The sequence below is a fragment of the Mirounga leonina genome, unplaced genomic scaffold (assembly GCF_011800145.1).
Source record: "Mirounga leonina isolate KUSES-001 unplaced genomic scaffold, KU_Mleo_1.0 Mir_114, whole genome shotgun sequence".
Classification (NCBI taxonomy): Eukaryota; Metazoa; Chordata; class Mammalia; order Carnivora; family Phocidae; genus Mirounga; species Mirounga leonina.
This window is the reverse complement of record NW_023270265.1, coordinates 19,961,295-19,980,799: the sequence shown is the minus strand read 5'-3', so window position 1 is coordinate 19,980,799 and position 19,505 is coordinate 19,961,295. Positions and strand designations below refer to the sequence as shown.

Genomic DNA, 19,505 nt, shown 5'->3' with positions numbered 1-19,505 from the left:
TTCTGAGTTGTCAACTGTAATGTTTCTTCTTTGAAAGACACTACACATTATATGCCTCATGATGTAGTAAGAAGTACATAGAACTATGAAATATTTTTGAAAAAAACAATTATAGGGGCACTTGGGTGACTCAGTCCGTTAAGTGTCTGTCTTTGGCTCAGGTCATGATCCCAGGGTCCTGGGATTGAGCCCCGCATCGGCTCCCTGCTCAGTGGGGAGTCTGCTTCTCCCTCTGCACCCCCCACCCCTGCTCGTGCTCTCTCGCTCTCTGAAATAAAATCTTAAAAAAAAAAAAGTCATATATAACTTCACTGGTGAGATCTAACTATCATGATAAGAAATGCAGGGAACAGAGCAATATATTACCCATGTATTCTCGGGGTGTGAGTAATAACAAACCCAGAAAATGGGAAATCCTATGACAACAAATGATCCTTTTATCTAATGAAAAAATTACAAGTGGAAAAGCAAAAATACTGGGGTTTACAAGTTATGCTAGGTTTTAGGTCCATACATAGTTGGGAGAGCTGACTCGGGGATCCTCACAAGGGCTGTATGAACCATCAGTGAAAGAGTTAGTCAGAAAAAAAAAAATCCACATGACAACAAAGTGAGCCAACAAGGAAAACTGTCTTATCTTCAAGAAGAAAAGTAGGATGATGAGGATAGTTTCCTCTAAATATTTGTAACTATAGTCAACTGGCATGCTGATTTCAGGTTAGAAATCCATCTGTGCTGAAGGAGAAATCCCAAATGCAAATCCTTTCTGGAGTTCTTTCACCTTCAGGATATCCACAGTTTACAAATATGAACACAAATGTGAATGTAATCCCCACACTCAAGAGAAATAAAGCACTGTGAACAAGAACCAGAAGAAAAACAACAGATTTAGGCTACCAAAGACTTTAGATAATGGAATTATCAACCCAATCATAAAAATGATGTAATAAAATACAAGATAACTTATAAATGAACAAAATGGAAGAGACTATAAACAATTACCAGGCATATTTAAGAAAAAACTACAACTTATAGAAAACAAAACCCCTTGCAGATTAGACAATGCTTGAAAAGAGAATTTGAGAATCAGGTAACAGTTAAGAAGAAATTATAATGCTGAAGTACAGAGACCAAAGATGAAAAATCCATAAAAGTTAAGAGACATGAAAGAAAATGAAAATGTCTAACATAACTCTAATCAGAGTTCTAGAATGGGGGAGGAGCGGTATTTGAAGAGATAAAAGCTAAGACTTTTCAAGGATAACCATTTAAATAGGGGAAAAAAGTATAAAACTTAAAAATTAATACAGGGGAAAATACAGTATCAGAGGAAAAAACACTTCAACCCAGGAGATAGCCAAGAAAAGGGGGAGGGGAGGAAAAAGTGGTACAAATAGAACACACAAAATGTGACAGTAAAAACCCAACTATATCAGTATCACAATAAATGTAAAATAAAATAACTCCAAAGAACTGAAAATAAAAGGATGAGAAAAGATAAACAGGCAAATACGACATTACCAAAAAATGGTGATATAAAGAAGGAAGAGAGTAACTTTATAGTGGGGAAATCTGACAAACACTACCTTAGCCAGATAATCAAGGTAAGTATCACCAGTGATAAGTAATGTTGACAGTATTTGTCTTTGATGTGAGGTGATGAAAATGGCACTTCACCTCTGTGGTTTTGCTCCCTAAAACTCATAACCCCAACAGATAATGGGAAAAACATCAAACAAATCCCAACTGGGGGACATTCTACAAAACGTCTGAACATTACTCCTCAAAATTGTCAAGGTCATCAAAAACAAGGAAAAGTCTAAGAAACCGTGACAGCCAAGAGGAGCCTAAGGAGACATGACTAAACATAATACGGTATCCTGCAACAGAATGAAGACATTAGGTAAAAATTAAAGAAATCTGAATAAAATATGGACTATAAGTTAATAATAACAACATTGGTTAATTATAACAAATGTACCACACTAAGATAAACTGTTAACAGAGGAAACTGGATATGGGATATATGGGAACTCTCTGTAGTATTTTTTTTTTTTAAGATTTATTTATTTATTTGAGAGAGCGAGAATGAGAGAGAGTACATGAGAGGGGGGAGGGTCAGAGGGAGAAGCAGGCTCCCCGCAGAGCAGGGAGCCCGATGCGGGACTCGATCCCGGGACTCCAGGATCATGACCTGAGCCGAAGGCAGTTGCTTAACCAACTGAGCCACCCAGGTGCCCTCTCTGTAGTATTTTTGTAATTTTTCTATAAATCAGAAATTGTCCTAAAACAAAAAGTTGACTTAAAAAAAGATGGTATAGTGGCACCTGGGTGGCTCAGTCAGTTAAGCATCTGCCTTTGGCCCAGGTCATGATCCCAGAGTCCTGCGATCAAACCCCACCATCAGGCTCCCTGCTCAGCAGGAAGCCTGCTTCTCCCTCTCCTGCTCCCCCTGCTTGTGCTCTAATAAACAAAATCTTAAAAAAAAAAAAAAAAGATGGTGTAGCTATATTATGTCTAGTCTATATTATCATGTCTATATTATATACAAGTTTAAGAAAAAAAGCATTATTGTGGATAAAATAGTCATTACTTAATGATACAGTGTTGAACTCACCAGGATATTTTATTTCTAACCTAAGGGGTAGGTCAGCAAGTGATGGTTTTTTAGTCTTTATTCCTCATATGTAGTTATGATATTTTCTTTTTCAACAAATAAAATATTTTATAATAACAGAGAAAAAAATACCTGAGTGAACATTCTGCTGAGCTTTGATCAATGTTAAGGCAGTAGATATAATTAGTTCTGTATATTGATAGCAGCATGCTGGCAAAGGCAATGGAAAAGCAGGCACGCCAATACACTGTTGGGAAGATTAAATAGGTATAATCTCTACAAAAGCCAATTTGATGATATCTATTAACGTTATAAACGCACATACTCTTTGATCCAGCAATTCTACTCCAGTCATTTATCTTAGATATATTTGCGCATGTGCATAAGATTATTTTACGCAGTTGTTCTTGACAGCACTGTTTGTAGTAGTGAAAGATTAGAAACAGCCTTTATGTCCATGAACAAGACTGGTTATAGAAATAACCATACATACATCTGTGTAACGGAGTATTATGTAACTGTAAAGAAAAAAAAGCTCTTTATACACTAATATAAAAAGTTATCTACCATATATTGCTGAGAAAAAAAGCAAGTACAGAACATGATCTATAGTATACTTGTCTATAGTATTTTGACATATAATCTAATTGTGCTAAATATTCTATTTGCCTCTCCAGGTTTACTGCTCATCTTTCTCCACTCTGCTTTGTGCACAATTTGCCAAACAAATTGCATCTTCCAGGCAACCTTGTCCTCTAGCTTCCGATGTGTTCAAACAGTAAGTGGGATGGCTAAAAAATCAGAGGGTGGTAAAAGTGTCCCCCCACAGCCCCGGTTCCCTCACTACAGGCAGTTGGCATTTCTTTCACTAAAACCATAGACCCTGTTAAACAGCCTCTCTCCTTCTGCTAAAGCTCTTGTCAAGTTCTGTTAATAGCTCCCTTCCCTTGCACTTTCAGGCCTAGGAGTGGAAATGATTTCATATAGTTGCTGATTCCTGGGTGTTTTCCTGTCCCTTGTTTATTCCTTTAACTCTCCCCTAATATTTATTGCTTTTCAGGGTGTGGGGGAGAGAGAAGAGGGAAAAAAGTATGGGGGAGAAAAAGAGAAACATCCTGGAATAAAACACTGAGACTTCTAATAATGGTTGCCTCCAAGTAAGAAACTTACTTGGCATTAGGGCTGGTAGACATGGTAAAAAGATTTTCACTGAACACCCTGGTATATTCAGTATCTTTTGAAATTGGTCCATGTGAATGTATTATCTAGAGGGAAAATATATAAAGTAAACTCAAACACTTAAAAGAAACAAAAGAAAATACTAAGAGATACTGTAGTTATGGCATCTTTTCTTTCAAACATTTGCTATTCCTTGCCATGTCCAGCAGGGCAAAGATGGATGGACACAAAGGAAAAAGAGAATAGACCATTTGTTGGTGCAAGCCCCTAGCCATCATTTTGCTTCTTGCCGTGTTTCTCCTTCAATTCTAATAGTATCAAATCTCTGAAAATCTTTACACACCATACACATAAGTTATTAACAGTATCTCAAATAAATTCAAATTCATACCACCCCTATTAGTTCTTACAGTACCTGAAACTACTTATCTATATGTGGCCTGGTAACTGACTCACTGAGTGACAGTAACAAGAAATTCAGCAGTTTAAAATCATGGCTCCTTCACTTACTGCTGGAGGCCCATGGGATTCCATTAAATAAATCTGCTGAATCTGTTTTCTTATCTGTAAAATAAGGACAGTATCTAACTGTGCAGAGCTTGTGAGAGGTTTAAATAAAACAGCACAGGCAAAGTGACCCACATAGTGTCTGGTAAATAGAAGCCTGTTAACAAATGATAGCTATTAATATCACTGTTAATATTATTTTAAAAAAATAACATCACAAAATGAAGTAAATTTTATTTGCTCGATTCTCTAGGAAAGGTTTCTCCCAGAAGTCATCCCTCTCATCAACCCTAGCGAGTATCTTTCTAAGTTTTACACTCCACTTAACATTGGATAACCACCAAATGTTAAGATTTTTTATTTTTGAGTAATCTCTATACCCAACGTGGGGCTCTAACTTACCACCCCAAGATCAAGAGTCACATGTTTTACTGATTGAGCCAGCTAGGCACCTCTAATAACCACTTTTTGAGGATGACTGCTATCTTCAACCCTACACAGAAGTTTGAATTAATGTTTAGTTCAGAAAAACAATAAAGAAATAAAAACAAAACTGTAATAAAAATTTAACTTGAAAGTAATCTAAGGGGGCACCTGACTCGCTCAGTTGGTAGAACATGTGACTTTTAATCTCAGGGTCGTGAGTTCAAGCCTCATGTCAGGTGTAGCCTACTTATAAAAAAAAAAAGTAATCTAAGAATATACCAATAATCTATGAAGACATAAAAAAGAAGTGGCTACACTAATATCAGTTAAAATCAACTTTAAGACAAAAATTATTGGAAATAAAGGACATTTTGGGGCACCTGGGTGGCTCAGTCGGTTAAGTGTCTGCTTTTGGCTCAGGTTATGAACTCGGGGTCCTGGGATCGAGCCCCTCGTCAGGCTCCCTGCTCAGCAGGGAGTCTGCTTCTCCTTCTCCCTCTGCCCCCCACTATGCTCTCTCTCTCTCTCTAATAAATAAAATCTTAAAAAAAAAAAAGGGACATTTTATAATGGCAAAAAGGACAATCCATCAGTAAGATATAACAATTAAGAACACATATGCACCTAGCAATAAAGCCTAAAATATATGAAGCAAAAATGGACAGAACTGGAGAAACAGACAATTCAACAATACTTGGAGACTTCAATATCCTACTTTCCATGAAGGATAAGTAAAAGATCAACAAGGAAATAGAGTAGATTTGAAAATACTATGAACCAACTGGATATTTACAGAATACTCATTGTTCTCAAGTGTACATGGAATATTTGTAAGAATAAACCATGTTAGCCCACAAAACAAGCCTTAATACATTTTAAAGGACAGAAATCAAAGTATGGTCTCGGATCACAGTGGAATAAAATTAGAAATCAATAACAAGGACATCTGGCAAGTTTACAAGTATGTGAAAATTAAATGACACACTTCTAAATCATCAACGGGTCAAAGAAGAAATCTAAGCAGTGCTTAGAAGTTTATGGCTGTAAGTGACTTCATTAAAAAAGGAGAAAGCAAAGAATGAGAAGACAACCTATAGATTGAGAAAAAACATGTGCAAAAGACATAATCTAACAAAGGAATGTCATCCACAATATACAAAACACTTAAAACAGTAAGAAAACAATCTGATTTAAAAAATGATCAAAAGATTTAACAGACACTTCACCAAAGACATAAAATTACAAATAAACACATGAAAAGATGCTCTACGGATGTCATTAGGGAATTGCAAATTGAAACAATGAGATATCACTAAACATCTATTAGAATAGCTAAAATCCAAAACACTGACAACACCAAATGCTGACAAGGTTATAGAACAAGAATTCCTTGCTGTGGGAATGCAAAATCTCAGCCACTTTGAAAGACAGTTTGGCAGTTTCTTACAAAAGTAAACATACTCTTACCACATGATCCAGCAATCACGCTCCTTGGTATTTACCTAAATAAACTGAAAACCCATGTCCACCCAAAAACTTGGAAACCAGATGTCCTTTAGTAGGTGAATGGATAAATAAACTGTATATCCAGACAATGGAATATTATTCAGTGCTAAAAAGAAATGAACTAAAAAAAAATAAAAAAATAAAAAAAATAAAAAGAAATGAACTATCAAGGCATGAAAGACATCGAGAAATTTTATATATATTTTATATACATTCATATATATTACTAAGTGAAAGAAGCCCCAATCTGAAAACGCTGCATTCTGTATGATTACAACTATATGGCATTCTGAAAAAGGCAAATATGGAGGCAGTACAAACATCAGTGGTTGACAGGGGTTAGGAAGGAGGGAGGGATGAATATGTGGAACACAGAGGAATAAAAATACTATGTGTTATACTATAATGGTGGATATATGTCATTATACATTTGTCTATATCCATAGACTATACAACCATCGAGTGAATCCTAATGTAAACTATGGACTTTGGGTGATAATGAAGTATCAACATAGGTTCATCAATTATGACAAATGTATCACTTTAGTGAAGGATGTTGATAATGGAGAAGGCAATGCATATGACGAGGCAGGGAGTATACAGGCTATTTCTGTACTTTCTTCTCGATTTTGCTGTGAACCTAAAACGGCTCTAAAAAATAAAGTCTACTAAAAAACAAAAACTCAAACCAATAACCTAACCTTCTACCTTAAGAAACTAGAAAAGAAAAGCAAACTAAATCCAAACCAAGCAGAAAGAAGGAAATAATAAAGACTGGTGTGGAAATAAATGAAATAGAAAATGGAAAAATGGAGAAAAATCAATGAAGCCAAAATCTGGGTCTTTAAAAAGATCAACAAAACTGACAAACCTTTAGCTAGACTGACCAAGACAAAAGAAAAAAGATTCGGGGCGCCTGGGTGGCTCAGTTGTTAAGCGTCTGCCTTTGGCTCAGGTCATGATCCCAGGGTCCTGGGATCGAGCCCCGCATCGGGCTCCCTGCTCCGCGAGGAGCCTGCTTCTCCCTCTCCCACTCCCCCTGCTTGTGTTCCCTCTCTCGCTGTGTCTCTCTCTGTCAAATAAATAAAATCTTTAAAAAAAAAAAAAAAAAGATTCAAATTACTAAAATTATGACAGAGGGGACATTAATATTAACCATATAGAAATAAAAAGGATTATAAAGGAATACTACAATCATAGGTCAACAAATTAGATAATCTAGATGAACAAATTCATAGAAAGACACCAATTACTGAAACTGACTCAGGAAGAAATAGGGGCGCCTGGGTGGCTCAGTTGTAAAGCGTCTGCCTTCAGCTCAGGTCATGATCCCAGGGTCCTGGGATCGAGCCCCATGTCCGGCTACCTACTCAGCAGGAAGCCTGCTTCTCCCTCTCCCACTCCCCCTGCTTGTGTTCCCTCTCTCACTGTTTCTCTCTGTCAAAATAAATAAACAAAATCTTAAAAAAAAAAAGAAAGAAATAGAAAATCTGAACAGACCTTTATAACAAGTGTAAAGATTGAACTAGTAATCCAAAAACTTCCTATAAAGAAAAGCCCAGGACCATATGGCTTTACTGCCACCAAGCATTTAAAGAATTAACAACCAATCATTCATAAACTCTTCCCAAAAAATGTAAGGAGATCACTTCCCAACTCAATCTATGAGGCCAGTATTACTCCAATACCAAAACCAGTGAAAGAAATCACAAGAAAACCACAGACCAATATCCATTATGACTACAGACAGAAAAATCCTCAACAAAATACTAGCAAACCAAATCCAGCAACATCTAAAATGCACTAAATGCCATGATTAAGTGGAATTTGTCCCATGAATGTAAAGTTGATTTAACATATGAAAATCAGTGTAATATACCATAATAACAAAGAACAAAAACCACATGATCATCTCAACAGATTCAGAAAAAGAATTTACCCTTGCATGTAAAAACACTCAACAGAAGTAGAAGGAAACATTCTCAACCAGATAAAAGCCGTATGAAAAATTCAGAGATAAAATACTTAATAGCAAAAGATTGTTTTTCTCCTAAGATTAAAAACAAGACAAGGATGTCTGTCCTAACCACTTTCATTGAAGTACTGGTGATTGCAACAGAGAATGAAATTAGGCAGAGAATGAAAGCGAGAGAATGAAATAAAAGCATCAAGACTGGGAAAGAGGAAGTAAAACTATATTGACAAATAACATGATCCTGTATACAGAAAATGCTTAAAAACTATCAGAACCATTAAAAGAGTTCACTTAGTTTTAGAACACGAGATTAAAATATAAAAATCAACTGTGTCCTATACACTCACAATAAACAATCTGAAAATAAAATTATGAAAAAAATTCCATTTAAAAAAGGCACAAAAAAGTGAAATACTTAGGAATAAATTTAACAAGGCAAAAGACCTGCACACTGAAAACTACAAAATATTGTTGAAAGAAATTAAGGAAGAAGAAGCTAATGTGAATCAGTCCCTGCTACTCTTAGGAATCAAGAACTCTGCCCTTGAGGGGCGCCTGGGTGGCTCAGTAGTTAAGCATCTGCCTTCGGCTCAGGTCATGATCCCAGGGTCCTGGGATGGAGCCCCAGAGCCCCACATTGGGCTCCTGCTCGGTGGGGGGCCTACTTCTCCCTCACCCTCTGCCCCTGCTTGTGTCCCTCTCTGTCAAATAAATAAAATCTTAAAAAAAAAAAAGATATTGTTAAAAAAAAAAAAGAACTCTGCCCTTGATACTCTCCTTTGAATTCTTCTGTTTGGCTAACCGATATTACTACCTGATCTTAAACTTCATGGAAATGCTTTATTTTTAATAAAAGACAAACATTTTCCAGCTGGTATTCTCTTCATGTTTTAAGGTAACGCTTCTTAAATTTAACATGTACCTAACTTATCTGATGACCTCATAAAAATACAGATTTTGATTCAAAGAGAGGATGGGGTGGGGTGTTAAGGTTTTTTCATTCCTAACAGCTCTCAGATGATTCCAATGCTGCTGGTCCTCATAGGACACTCTGAGCTTTTTAAGTAGTTGCATACATGCAACTGGCCTAACTCACTAGCAGAAAGAAGAAAGCAAACCCTAAGATGGGTGACAAAGTGAGAAGAATGAAAGTCTGAGGAGTCTGCTAAGTTTTTCATAACTAAGCACAATATATTCCCTATCAATAATTAACACACACCACCCCTCCATTCTGACCACCATTAAGTACTAGAAAAGTCGCAGATTTGGCAGCTACCCAGCCAGACTGAGTTTAAATCCATATAAAACTTAAAATACTTGCTACACAGAGATCATCCCACTGGAATGTTAATCATCACCTCTTCCTCTCTGCATATTCTCTTATCTTATATTCCTTTGTCTAGCCAGTGTCTCTCACATGTTGTTTGGAGACCAAAGGTAGTCCCTGCCAATCTATTAACTGGTCTACAAACAATTTGATGAAAAAGTAATAAAAATTTTGATCACAAACATTTCCCAAATTTGAAAAGTAAAATAATGAATTTCAAGAAAATTCTTGTAAGTTCTTAAGTGTTATGTTTCCAGGGTCACATATACTCTACAAGAATAGTTAAGGAGGGACTGTTTGTTTCAGCTAACACACCTTCACATCATGTGAGTTGTTTACACTGGTTAAACATGTATTTTGTTAATAACATCATGTGTTAAATCCCAAATTTAAGAAAGAGAATGCGTCAAATGTTCACTGCAGAGTAAAAGTGATAAAAACACATTTAACTCAGAATATCATAAATGATGAACGGTATAATATCCAGAGTGAAAATAGTGTGATCTAGGAATGGGCTGTGACCAGTGAATTAGGATTAGTGTGCACAAGGAGACCTCCTTGTTCCCACTGTACTGTAACATATTATTAAACAGGGACTGAAACGTTATAAAACAGGGACAAGAAGCCACTGAAGCTTTCATATAATTTTCAACCACTCCAGCCTGCAATCAAAGCCTGCATTATGAATTTTGTCACTGAAAACAAAGATTAAAAACTGCAGTCAAAGGAACTTCAACTTATTTTAACAAAAACAGGTATAAATAGTCAGTGCAAAATTAATCATGAATATGCTAAAAGAGAAAACAATCTGCTGGCAAAATTCTATCATCAGATGACACTAAAGTACATCATATGTTTGGTACACAGCAACGAAGAACAATTACTATCACAGATGTATGTTCTTAAATATTTTGTTTTATGGCTGAAAGAAACCAGTAGTGTTCAGAGTATGAATCAACTGTTGGCATTTACATAATACGTAAATCAAGAAATATATGCAACTTTTAATTGATTATCAGTGAAAACATGCTATAGAGAAGGGATTTTCTTTTAACCAACAATTATTTTTGAACTTGACTTGAAAAGGTATACTGGGATCAGGGCCAAGAGCACTAGCCATCTGTGTAGCAAGAAAGAATATGGCACCTGAAAGCTAATTCACACATGGCTTCATTTACAGACAACAGCTGGCATTTGACAGTAAGTCTTGTGTTCTTGAGTCACTGTTAAAAACGGCATGGAAGGGATGCCTGGGTGGCTCAGTCGGTTAAGCGTCTGACTCTTAATTTCGGCTCAGGTCATGATCTCGGGTTTGTGAGACTGAGCCCTGTGTCAGGCTCCATGCTGGGTGTGGAGCCTGCCTAAGATTCTCTCCCTCCTTCTCCCTCTATCCCTCCTCCCTGCTTACAAGTGCATGCACGTTCTCTAAAATAAATAAATAAATAATTTTAAAAAAGGATAAAATATAAAGACCAAATCATAATATAAATGGCTTAACCAAACAGAGTCTGACCTTTTCAACGTCTACCCATTTTCCTTCCTTGCTGTAGGAAAAAAAATCAATGCCTTAGTATTAGGTATACCTAAAAATCATATTACCACACTAGTCTGAAAATTTATTTCCTAGAACTGAATACAACCAAAAGGACAGATTTACCCACTACCATCTTCCAAAATGAAATATTCAGCTTCACTGCTGAGTGCCATTCATTTGTCAACTCAGTGCCTCATCTAACAATGTATGTAATGTTCAGTGAGAATTCTTGCAATAATTTTTGTATCCATCCATTTAAACATCTAAAACATCTAACAGAATCATCCGGTACTTGTTGCTATTCTCAAAAACCTATAGCTGAAAAGTGGGATTATCAGAAGAATTAAAGAGTAGGAAAAGAAACAGCTGAATATGAAACCTTTGACTTTAGTGAGCTAGGTATCAGTATGGTCAAAGAATGCAGCAGTAATTGCTTTTCCTGATGTTTAAATTATTTTAGAATACTGCTTTAATATTATCGTTGACTCTTGAACAACATGGTTTGACCTGTGTGGTTCCACTTATATGTGGATTTTTAAAAAATAAAATAAGTACATTATAAACGTATTTTCTCTTATGATTTTTAAAAAAAAATTTTTTTTTTTTAAGATTTTATTTATTTGCGAGAAAGAGAATGAGAGACAGAGAGCATGAGAGGGAGGAGAGTCAGAGGGAGAAGCAGACTCCCCGCTGAGCAGGGAGCCTGATGCGGGACTTGATCCCGGGACTCCAGGATCATGACCTGAGCCGAAGGCAGTCGCTTAACCGACTGAGCCACCCAGGCGCCCCTCTTATGATTTTTTAAAAATACTTTATTTGAGAGAGAGAACAGGAGCAGAGGGGAGAGGGAGAAGCAGACTTCGCTGCTGAACATGGAGCATGATGTGGGGCTCAATCCCAGGACCTTGAGATCATGACTTGAGCCGAAGGCAGGCGCTTAACTGACAGCCACCTGAGCACCCCTCTCTTATGAGTTTCTTAACATTTTCTCTTCTCCAGCTTACTTTATTGTAAGAATACAGTATATCATACATATAATATATAAAATATGTGTGAATCAACCTTTATATTAGCGGTAAGGCTATTAGTAAAGTTTTAGGGGGGTCAAAAACTGTAGATGAATTTTTAATATTTTTATTTTTTAAGAGAGAGCGAGCCCACATGAGTGGGAAGGGGCAGAGGGAGGAGAGAATCTCAAACAGGCTCCAGGCTCAGCATAGAGCCAACACAGGGCTCGAATTCACGACCCTGAGATCATGACTTGAGTGGAAATCAAGAGTTGATCACTTAACTGACTGAGCCATCCAGGCGTCCTGCTGTGGGTGAAGTTTTAACTGCGTGGCGGGGGGGGGGGGGGTCAGTACCCCTAACCACTGTGTTGTTCAAGGGTCAACTTTTGGATTACTTTGTCTTTACCTAAAATCTGTGGTGTACATGAAGACCCATCATGTGGTCCACAAATTCTAAATATTTGAGAAACACTACTTTCTCTACTACTTTCCTTTCACAAGAAGCTATTATTTCTTCCTTCATATTCCTTATGAATTATGCTAGAGAAATACAGACAACCAAGGAAATTTTATTTGCCCTTATTAACTGTCTCACATTAGAAAAGCACTTCATTATCAGCATTTATGTTTTTTTTTTTAAAGAGGGTCTTATTTCAGTATGTACAGCACCTAGAAAACACACATCTAATAATTATTTCAAATTTCTCCTGAACTCTCCTCCCCCTGAAAGTCATTCTTTGTCTGACCTTTCCAGAACCCAAAGTGCCTTCATATATCTCTTGATTAGTCAAGGGTGGTATTAAAAATGTTTAACAACTGGTATGGCATAAACACCAAATAGAGACACCAGTTCACAATCACATGGCTGTAATGGAACATGGTAACTAAATATCAGCCTTAGTTACAGCTTCCTTTAAATAGTGTGCTCTACTTTTTTCAATGTTAACCCTATTCTAAAAGATCTTTGGTTATTCCTCGCCTGCCAAGTTGCAGAAAGAAGAAAGCAGTTTTCATGAAGGACAACCACATAAATTGGATTCCAAAGATGAGATTAACACTATTAAGTCTTTAACTTCCCTACTTTTATTCCTTAATAGAAGAATTAAGGATAAGTATTAGAAAGAACACATTGTTGTTTTCTTTCTCCTACATCAATGGTCTCCAGAGAATAAGGCTCTTTTGGTCAGCTTTTTTATTAAGGCTTTGTTATTTGGTTTTATCCACTGAATCAGATGTCCAAGTTTTTTATCCATTCAACCAAAATAAAAACATTTAACACACAAATGGGTGGATTTGAAGATATATTAAGAATAATGTAAACTGTTAGAAACATTTAGAGAGGAAACAACAGAATGAGAATAGAGAAATTTACAAAGAAACAAACAGATGGGTCACTTTAAAATAAACCTGAGATCATAGAGTTATGTAAAATAACATCACATGTATCTCTGCTGTTTTTAAGGATCTGCTTACCCAACTTTGGAAAAACTATTAAGTATTCAGCATTGCACTGAGGACATGCCACTCTGGCTGTACTGTTTCCTCTTTGTTTTTCATCTACCCAGCGCTGTAGACAAGCCTGGTGAACCCATTTTGTAGATCCTCTGCACCTGCATGGTCTCACCCATTCAGCTGTTCTATCATCTTCATCAGTGGCAAAACATACCCAGCAACTTCTGTAAATTAAAAGAGAAATAATGTTATCTTTAAGACCCCAGTCGCCTTTGCAACCTAATTCGCCATTGTAGCTCTAACTTATTGGGATGAGCCTACTATTTTATATCATAGAACCTCTACTTTACATTTAAATACTGAGGAGACAAAACAATCAATACATTTCCAGTAGAGGAGTTTCTTCTTTTTCTTGTATTCTTCTGCAGAATCTTGTGTTTTCTGAATTTTGTTTTTATGTAATTTCCTCCATCTTTCTAATGATTCTTCACTTATGAATCAGAGCATAAAATGACAACCCTCAAGCTGCTTTTGTTTTATAAGACCTAATAATTCTTTGAGGAGTGGTAAGCACAGGAATATGTGAAATTCAGTATTTTCCCCACTTCAACAGCACTAACCTCTTAACCTCTTCAACTTGGAAAACTAAAGTATTACACAAATAATTTCACTATGGTCTCATTCAATTTTCAATTGAGGAAAAAAACCATTTCTCTTCCTGGTAAAGTATGATTATGAGAAGAAAGATCATTAAGTTTTAAAAAAGAGCACAAAGGGGTCGGACGCTTGATTTGGCTCAGTGCTCAGTGGGAAGTCTGCTTAAGATTCTTTCCCTCTTCCTCTGCGCCGCACCCCCCTATTGCACACACACTCACTCTCCCTCCCTCCTCCATCCCTTTCCCAGAGAAAGATAATCTCCAGCAGACTCCCCACTGAGCAGAGCCCCATACAGGGCTTGATCCCACAACCCTGAGATCATGACCTAAGATGAAATCGAGAGTCAGATGCTTAACGGACTGAGCCACCCAGGCACCCCTAAAAAAAAAAAAACTTAAAAAAAAAATAGAGTAGCTCATTAAGTCTAATTTGTTCTTGTGGGATTAGGTTGCAATTCTTTATTTTTTCTCCCAATTGACACAAGCTTTGACACTAATTTCCACTAGGGCAAATACAATTTAACTCAGTGAGACCATTCACTCCGCCCCCTATTAAAGTTTGTACAATTGTAAACTGCTAATTAAGGCTTGCTACCTACTGTGTACTTTTCATTTAATTAGATAAGTGGCTTCTGTCAGAACAACTAGCTTAACTGCTCAATGGGAAAGACTATATAATCAGGTACTATAGATGTGTGAGGTCTCCTCCAGTCCTTGTAGAACAACAAATTTTAATTGTGTATTCCAATTAAAATTTTCCAATTAGAATAGGGAAAAAAGCTTAACTGAATTCATGGCAACAACATCCAAAATTGTGATTTTACTCAGCTTTCAAATTCAGTCAGGTTTCATATGACTTAGGTAAAAATGGTAGGTAGGTAGTGTTTCTTTAGCACTCTGACCCACCTCAGCCAAGCTGTCTGGGCTCTCATACTATCCTATTGTTATCCAAAAGTGTCCCCTCCTCCTCTCCATCTTTTAAAGTTTACTGTGGGAAAATATACATAAAATTTACTACTTTAACCATTTTTAAGAGTATAATTCAGTAGTATGAAGTGCATTCATACTGTTGTGCAATTATCATCACTATCCACAGTTTGACTGGGATATATATAATCTGAAGTTTTCCACAAAATTTCAATTGACAAGTAGAGAGCAAACAGACTTGATTAACTGAGGTGTTAGTATGTATGTGACCCACACTGAGGTAATTTTGTAAATATATTTCTATACTTCCGGGAAATGAGAGATATAATTTTGGTAACAACACATAGGCAGAATACTGAGACGCGTTCTAAGTTCTTCTAAGTTTTTCATTTCAACAATGAGCATATGTAGCTAAGTACATCTAGATTAGCATGATTAATCAGTATTATGGTGAACTGAATAAAGACAATTTCAGTCACCAGGAAAAAAATAAAATGTAAAAATATATTTACTCAGAACTTTTTTTTTTTTTTAAGATTTTAATTATTTATTTGACAGAGAGAGACACAGCTTGAGAAAGGGAACACAAGCAGGGGGAGTGGGAGAGGGAGAAGCAGGCTTCCTGTGGAGCAGGGAGCCCGATGCGGGGCTCGATCCCAGGACTCTGGGATCATGACCTGAGCTGAAGGCAGACGCTTAACGACTAAGCCACCCAGGCGCCCCCAGAACAACTTTAATACTAGGTTGAACCAAATGAAATTGTCTGTATTTGTCTGCTTTTGACCTATATAAATGGCAATTTCATATTTCAATCCAATGCAAATACTTGTATAGCTATCTATATTCCCCATAAATTCTAGATAGTGTTAAGGTTATTTTTCCCAAAATTTTATTATGAAAAATTTCAAACTTTCAAAAAAAAGCTGAAAAACTGTTCAGTGACTACACACATTCTCAATATCTAGATTCTGTAATTCTTACCATTTTGCTTTATATGTGCTTTACTACATATTCATCAATCCATTTTCTTTTTTTTTTTTAAAAGATGATGTAACATCTTTTTTTTTTTTTTTAATATTTTATTTATTTATTTGAGACAGAGAGAATGAGAGAGAGAGAGCACATGAGAGGGGGGAGGGCCAGAGGCAGAAGCAGGCTCCCTGCCGAGCAGGGAGCCCGATGCGGGACTCGATCCAGGGACTCCAGGATCATGACCTGAGCCGAAGGCAGTCGCTTAACCAACTGAGCCACCCAGGCGCCCTCCATTTTCTTTTTTGATGCATTTCAAAGGTGAGGCATCAGTATACCACTGAACACTTTTTATAGTTTTACTTTTTAGAAGGTATTCAACTGACATTTAAAGCATTTTAGACATTTTTTCTAATTTCACAACTATGATAGGTAAGAGAGTTGAACGATTATTTATTTTCCATATGATTTATATGGAAACTTACTAGGAGTTAAGCCCAATAAGAAGTGCTAATACAATAACCTTGCTTTTATTGTTTGATTCATAGTGATAGTATACAGTTTACAAATTTGGGTTTTGAAGCTAATGCTCATTACAGATTAACGGAAATTATCTTACAGAGGAGATATTAAAAGAAATCTAATTATACCAATACTCTCAAATCCACCAACTTACCATATCCATTTTCTCTTCATTACACAGTTAATCTAATGATGGTCATTTGAGATCAAATATTAAACTTCTGATAACACCAAATTACTTCATCTAAAAATTATAGTTTAGATACAGATAGATACGTAATGAAATTTTCTAACAATAGTACAGATTTTGCTAGCAACATTTACTGAGTATTCACTGGGTCCATGTTGTTGCACAAACAAAATAAATGGATGACTGTATCTATTTGGAAAATCCTATAATTTAATTAGGGCCACATCCAGTAGATATAAGAGATTTAAGGTTGCAGTGAAATTACCACAGGTATATCCATTTTAAGAAGAAACTGAAGGATCAATTTGGATAGATCAGAGAAGTCTTCAGGGAGGAGTGATAGAAATTAGCAGAGGCAGGGACAAGCGATTACAGATTCTTGAAACAAAGTTTCCTGGACCAGCAGCTTCAGGATCATTTGGTAACCTGCAAATTCTCTAGTTTCACCCCAGAGCTAGTGAATCAGAAACTCTGGAGGAGGAGGGCCTTGAATTCTGTGATGGTGATCCTGAGGTGAAGTTTGAGAACTGCTGGTATAGGAAAATGGCAGGTGAGGGAGGCCTGGGTGGCTCATTCGGTTAAGCATCCCATTCTTGGTTTGGGCTCAGGTCATGATCTTAGGGTAGTGAGATAGAGCCCCGCGTAGGGCTCCATGCTCAACACCAAATCTTCTTGTCCCTCTCCCTCCCCTCTGCCCTTCCCCCACACTGGCTCACAGGTGCTAACAATGAAATAAAATCTTTAAAAAATAAAAGAAAAATGGCAGGTGAAAAAAGAAGGAGATTGGTGAAAGCAAACTGTATGAAGGAGACGTCTACTTGATTTGCTTGAGTTAGAAATAACTGCTTTTTTTTTAAATTAAAGTGACAGTACAGAAAATGTTAAGTTCTAAAGAATTTATTAACTGATTTACAACCTTACTAGATATGGGAGTTTAATCGACCTAATATGTAAAGAACATTAGTCTGTGATAAAAGGGCCAGGCACATCAGAAATTAACTTAAAGCATATAAAACTGGTCACATAAATGTTTTTAGGCAAATAGCCTATATAAGACAGTTACTAGTCTTCAGGGCCGGAAAACAGGAGGGAAGGGAACTAATATGTATGTTTATGAATCCTTTCTTTCCTCATTTTTTTAAAACTTCTGACAGACTGACCAGGAGCATCAGCTGAGAAGGTCTTATAATTATGCTTTCCCTCTTTCCTTCCCCATACCATACTCCCGTCTTGGTGCCGTCTATTTCAGCTATTTATTCCCTATTCCCCCGCCTCCCTCCTTTTAGGGAGAAAGAGGTGACTGAAAATGATGGGTTTACAGTTTCTCAAGATCTCAGAATGGAGGGGCGCCTGGGTGGCTCAATCATTAAGCGTCTGCCTTCGGCTCAGGTCATGATCCCAGGGTCCTGGGATCGAGCCCCACATCGGGCTCCCTGCTCCGTGGGAAGCCTGCTTCTCCCTCTCCCACTCCCCCTGCTTGTGTTCCCTCTCTCGCTGTGTCTCTCTCTGTCAAATAAATAAAATCTTAAAAAAAAAAAAAAAAGATCTCCGACTGGAGGACAGAGAAGAAACTTGTGGTTTAATGGACAGCACGATTTCTCTTCTTTTTTAGGAACAAACAGTTTCCCACACTTTCTATGGAAAACCACGCTTCCCTCTAACAACAGTCCTGTATGTGGTTTAGGCAGTTAGTCCTCCCCCATCCCCAGCTCCAGGAAAAGTAATCCTCAGATTGGTTTAAGGGCATATCCCACCCCCAAATTACAGTGATTGAGGACTGGGCCCATGAAGGTGGTTTTATCAGACTGAATCTCAGAATTTTTGCTGGGAAAGCTGGTACACAGGCTTTCTCTTTGGTACTGAGCTTGAAGGCAGGAAAGCGTGAAGCTAAATGAAGGTGTAAGGCTATTACTGCCAGGAGAACCACCATGTGGAGCCTAAAGAACCCAGAGGAAGCTGAAAGAAACTGATGGCTTTGAGACATGGATCAAGCTGTGCTTAAAGCTAAATATACTTTTGCACTGTTCACTTACATAAACCTATAGTTGGTTTTTTTTAGTTTAACCAGTTTGGGACAGATTTTCCACCATGTGCAACCCAAACAATCTTGATAGAGTGTGAAAAACTAGATATAAGAGATGGCCCCAGAACAATCATATGATAAAAACTCCGAACAGCTTTTTTAAGTACACACAGTATTTTTTGTCAACAGCTTTATTTCCTACTGACCAGAACTTGAACAGAAAAATCTTAACTAAACCTAATTCCCACTGCAAGTACTTTGAGTCTTCAAGCTTTTCTTAGATAAAAATAGACAACAGGGGTGCCTGGGTGGCTCAGTCGTTAAGCATCTGCCTTCGGCTCAGGTCATGATCCCACAGTCCTGGGATCGAGCCCCACATTGGGCTCCCTGCTCAGCGGAAAGCCTGCTTCTCCCTCTCCCACTCCCTCTCCTTGTGTTCCCTCTCTGTCAAATAAATAAATAGAATCTTAAAAACAAAACAGACAAGAAAGATAAAACCCAACATTTTGAAATTAAAAATTTTTACTGACAATGCCATAAATTTGCATTTTAACATCAATATAACAATTCTACTTTAATTCAAGTTATTACAATTTTAATGGTATAATTTATGGGATATATTCTGGATATCCTAGTGAGAATAACCAGCTATTTCCCATTTCAAAGAACAAAGCCAAAAACTTTC

General features: G+C 37.0%; 1 protein-coding gene across 1 annotated transcript in view; it reads right to left on the bottom strand.

Moving 5' to 3' along the window:
* The window catches only part of MARCHF5 (membrane associated ring-CH-type finger 5), a 50,363-nt gene that overhangs the window by 18,224 nt on the left and 12,634 nt on the right, over window positions 1-19,505 (bottom strand). The window contains exon 2 of the mRNA XM_035025098.1: window positions 13,555-13,757. Within this exon, the coding sequence (XP_034880989.1) occupies window positions 13,555-13,757 (203 nt within the window). The remainder of the gene's footprint in view (window positions 1-13,554; window positions 13,758-19,505) is intronic.